The 4,633-nt window shown below is 54.2% G+C and overlaps 1 protein-coding gene across 1 annotated transcript in view; it reads right to left on the reverse strand.

Annotated features, from left to right (window-relative positions):
* CPT1A (carnitine palmitoyltransferase 1A (liver)) overlaps positions 1 to 4,633 on the reverse strand; it is an 88,000-nt gene that overhangs the window by 9,705 nt on the left and 73,662 nt on the right. The window contains exons 15-16 of the mRNA XM_011987085.1: positions 1,672 to 1,806; positions 618 to 770 (exon numbers count right to left, since the gene is read on the reverse strand). Of these exons, the coding sequence (XP_011842475.1) occupies positions 618 to 770; positions 1,672 to 1,806 (288 nt within the window). The remainder of the gene's footprint in view (positions 1 to 617; positions 771 to 1,671; positions 1,807 to 4,633) is intronic.

The following is a 4,633-nucleotide window of genomic DNA, read 5'->3' on the forward strand; positions in this document are numbered from 1 at the left end:
CTGAGGCAGGAGAATAGCTTGAACCCAGGAGGCAGAGGTTTCAGTGAGCCAAGATGGTGCCACTGCACTCCAGCCTGGGTGACAGAGCGAGACTTCATCTCCAAAAAATAAAAAATAAAATAAATAAATAAATAGAAATTAAATTAAATTTGAGCTGGGCGCAGTGGTGCACATCAGCTACTCAGAAGGCTAAGGAGGAAGAATTGCTTGTGTCTAGGAGTTTGAGACAACACTGGGCAACACTGTGAGACCCTGTCTCAAAAAAACATAATAATAAATTTCATAAACTTACAATAAACTAAAGGATTTTAAAAACAAAGCTGGTATGCACTCACAGCTCATCACTCCCCAGTTACTTCCGTGCATCTTCCTGTGACGTAAGCTCTCGAGGTCTTCGGGTCTATTAAGTCAGGGGCTACCTGTGAGCGGTTACTGAGGAAGCGCAGTACTAAATGCGCTGCTCCCATTTTCCATTTTATGACAGCTACGCCCACAGACCCGTTTTTTTTTTTTCAAATGCCCATTCTGACATTAAAATGAGTTAATGCAAGGCTGCAGTAGTTTACTAAGGTTTGGTCTAGCCAACACAACTGATGGAAGAAGTGGAAGAGACTTACTTCCTTAAGGAAAGGGGACTCCACAGCGAGATATTTAGACACCACGTAAAGGCAAAAGAGGTGACGATCGATCCCGGAGCCGGTCATGGCGAGGCGATACATATGCTGATGCTTCTCAGACGCCACCTTGAACAATTTCAGCCTCTGTTCCACCTGAGTGACAAAAGGCGGGAAGGACATATGTTGCATGTCTCAAGTTGAGCGGTTATGAATCTAAGTTAGCCACCATACCCGGCTAATATTTTTTGTATTTTTAGTAGAGACGGGGTTTCAACATGTTGCCCAGGGTGGTTTCGAACTCCTGAGCTCAGGCAATCTGACTGCCTCAGCCTCAGCCTCCCAAAGTACTGGGATGACAGGCATGAGTCACCGCGCCTGGCCTGACAGCCCTTCCAGAATGAAGTTGGTCTCGGAAAAAAGAGCCCTGGCCTGTGTCTCCTCCAGGGGTCAGCAGAAAGCACCTGCACGGTGGGGTCAGGTGGACCCAGTGGCCTGGGTCTGACCTCGGCCATTAATGAGCCGAGTGGCCCAGCAGCTGCTGAATTCATCTAGGCCTCCGTTTCTTTATCTATGGAAATGAACTGAGGACACTTCTCAGGACCACTGCTAAGAATTTAAAGGACAGTGTACGGAAAACCCCCAGGCCCCAGCCTGGCACTTGGGGCCCAGTGTGGCAATAGCTCTAATAACCAATGGAAGGTCTCCGCGTAACGGTCACAGCTGGCCTACCCTTACACCAGCTACCCGTCCAGTTCCGAAGCAGCCACCCGCTATGCCTTTCCTCATTGTGGTGTCCTGGATGAATTTAAAGACTCTCAGGAAGTAGAATATGATTCGGAAAGTATCATCTGTAACATGCCTCTCTGTACCTGTCCCTACCTTTACCTTTTAGTACCTTCCGTACGCGTGAAAGGGGCAGAGGAAAGAAGCTGAATTGAGCACCCCTGAAGAAGGTGGTACAGGAATGATATCAGAGAAGCTGGAGTGGCGGCCTCCAGAGGCCTTTTAGGGAAGCATGACAAGCACGCTGTGCCCTCAGCCTATGGCACATTACCGTCTGGGCCGGGTCCACCATGGCCTGCACGAAGTCGCACGACTCAGCGGTGCAGGAGCGCACCGTCTCCGTTCTCCCCTCTCGGAAGAGCCGGGTCATGGAGGCCTCGTATGTGAGGCAAAACTTGCCCATATCCTAGGGAAAGGGAAGTACTTTAGTGCACGGCAGGGCATGCTGACATGTCTAAAACACAAAGAAGGATAGGGTAAGGTCGCCAAGGAGAAGTGAATTTTATCGTCAACTCTTTTTTGAGACGGGGTCTTGCTGTTGCCCGGGCTGGCGCGCAGTAGCATGATCACAGCTCACTGCAGCCTCAACCTCCTCCAGCTCAGGTGATCCCCCAACCTCGGCCTCCTGAGTAGGTGGGACTACAGATGCATGCCGCCATGCCTGGCTAATTTTTTTATTTTTATTTTTTGTAGAGACAGGGTTTCACCAGGTTGCCCAGGATGGTCTTGAACTCCTGGCTCAAGCGATCCACCCGCCTTGGCTTCCCAACGTGCTGGGATTACAGGTGTGAGCCACTGTGCCCAACCTATTGTCGATTTACGCTTTCAGTCTCCGGCTGCTTTTACATGTGGGTAGTTACATGGCAGCGGACAGAGGTGTCACTGGCTTCAGGAAGGGCCTGGTGGAGGTGGGAGGTCAGTTTCTAGGTTAACCAGGTTTCTGTTTCAAGATGCAACTGATACCATGACACCCTCCCCACCCCGGAGTCCAACACACCTCCGCTGCATTCCCTTCCCGCTGAGGTGCAGCCTGCAGCTGTGTACAGGAGGAATGCTGTGCACAGCGGGGGATTGCATTTGAAATTATTTAAAGACACAATGTATTGCCTGGAGCAATTCAGGCAATGTCTGGAAGATTGTGAGCAATTCAGGCAATGTCTGGAAGATGGTGAGAATGATCTGGGAGAGGCTGTGCTGGGGTGCAGGAGGAATGACTTTAGCAGGAGGGCGGGGAGTGGGTGGGGCCGGAGCCTGAAGCACAGCCACTGCCCCTGTTAGACAGGAGCCTCTGGCAGATGCAAAGGGAAGGTCTCTTCCAAAAGCTCCTGTTTTCCGGGTGAAACAGAAGAAAGGGTGCCTGCTGAGGGCTGGGCTGGGGAGGAGGTGCTGGCATTTAGGGGAGGGAGGTGTGACGTGGCATTTAGGGGTGTGGAACATGGTGCCCAGGCCCACTGGGGTCAGCACTCATTCATGGGGAGGGGAGACAAGCCAGCTGTTGAATGCTTTTTTCCAGCTAGGCCGGCTCCTTGGGAACAGAATCACAGCAGCTGGAGAGCTGGGCTAAACTCGGGAGCCTCTGTAGGCTCCCCAGGTGAGTTCAGGGGGACCAGGGAGCCGAGGGAAGGGATGGTCCCAAAGAACCATGGAACCCATGCCCAGGGAAGAGAAAAGGGAGGGCAGGGAGGGACAAGGGGATAGGGTCAAGGAACGTGGGCATCTGGGCCAACAGAGGACGGCACGGCAGGAGGGGCTGGTGGCCCCTGAGGCTGAGCCTTGGTGGAGATGCCGGGATAGCGCAGCAAGGGCGCCTGCTGGGAACAGCAGATGGTGGGTAAGGACACAGACCGAGTCCAAAGGAGCACGCGGCAGTGGGAGGAACAGCATCTGCGCGCTGCCCCAAGAGGGGGCCCGGGGCCACCAGGCCAGCTCAAAGAGGGCCAGGTTCCAAGTGAGGACGAGAGGGTGATAAGTAGCAGTTTATGGACCCAAATGATTCCTGACCAGACACATCCCTGGACATTAGGGTGCACCCTGGCACAGGCCCTGGTGGCCCCAGGGTGGCAGACCTGCCAATCTGCAGAGGACACCATGTGGCAGGCTGACACTGTCAAACGAACCCAGAAGAGGGTGCCAGAGGCAAGGCTGGGCTGAACACAGGGCCTGCTTAGCTTGGGAAGGGGGAGCCAGACAGAGCACAGGACCCACTCAGCCTGGGGAAGAGGGAGCCGGACAGAGCGCAGGACCCCCGGAGCCTGGGAAGGGGGAGCCGGACAGAGCACAGGACCCCCGCAGCCTGGGAAGGGGGAGCCAGACAGAGCACAGGACCCCCGCAGCCTGGGAAGGGGGAGCCGGACAGAGCATAGGATCCCCGCAGCCTGGGGATGGGGGAGCTGGACAGAGCACAGGACCCGCTCAGCCGGGGAAGGCCTGGCACCTGCACACAGGCCCAGCTGAAGTCAGGCTCCTCACAGTGCAGCCAAGATCTCTGGAGGAGAGGAGGCCCCCGAAAGGCAGAAGGAAGTGTCCAGGACCAGGGCCCTGTGAAATGAGAGTGCATCAGCCAGAAGGAAAAGGAAATGGAAGGCATCGACAAGAGCAAAGCTTTGCAGAGAGAAACGTCTAGAGACCGTGAGAGCACCTCGGACGCCAGCGCCGAGCAGCACTTCCAGTGAGGACCTGGCTAAGCCCCCAGGACCCCCCCGGCTGCCTTGGGGAGCTCTCTTCCCCAACCCACAGATGCCACCAACCCTGGTGGCATGACACGACACTCAATATTCCCTTGGGATTGGGGGTCACAGGCCTGGGGCCTGCCATGAGGACACGGGGCCTCCTGCTTCCCAGGTTGATAGCAAACACGCCTTTCCGAGCACTTCCTGCGCCTCCTCACTGCAGAGCACTTCACACGGGCTCACGATGAAGAAGTGGGGAGTGGGAGAGGGAGAGAAGCAGAAAAAAGGGAAAGCGGAAATGTGGCATTTTAGTCATTTAATAAAGGTAAACTTGAACTATATGATACAATGATTCATTTGAAGTCAACGTTCCAATATCAAACTTTAATTGCGTAAGTTATGAGAACAGTCATGCCTTGTGCCCACAGTTTAAAAGACAGTCATCTAAAAACCTTCTTGGCAAATGCATTGAGTATTAGTGTGCAAGCCCCACTTGAGCTCAGGCGCCATCAAAGAGCCAAACCACGTTACAACTGCAGCACCCTTGACCCACTGTGACCAGCC

This window comes from Mandrillus leucophaeus, unplaced genomic scaffold (assembly GCF_000951045.1).
Source record: "Mandrillus leucophaeus isolate KB7577 unplaced genomic scaffold, Mleu.le_1.0 Scaffold30, whole genome shotgun sequence".
Lineage (NCBI taxonomy): Eukaryota > Metazoa > Chordata > Mammalia > Primates > Cercopithecidae > Mandrillus > Mandrillus leucophaeus.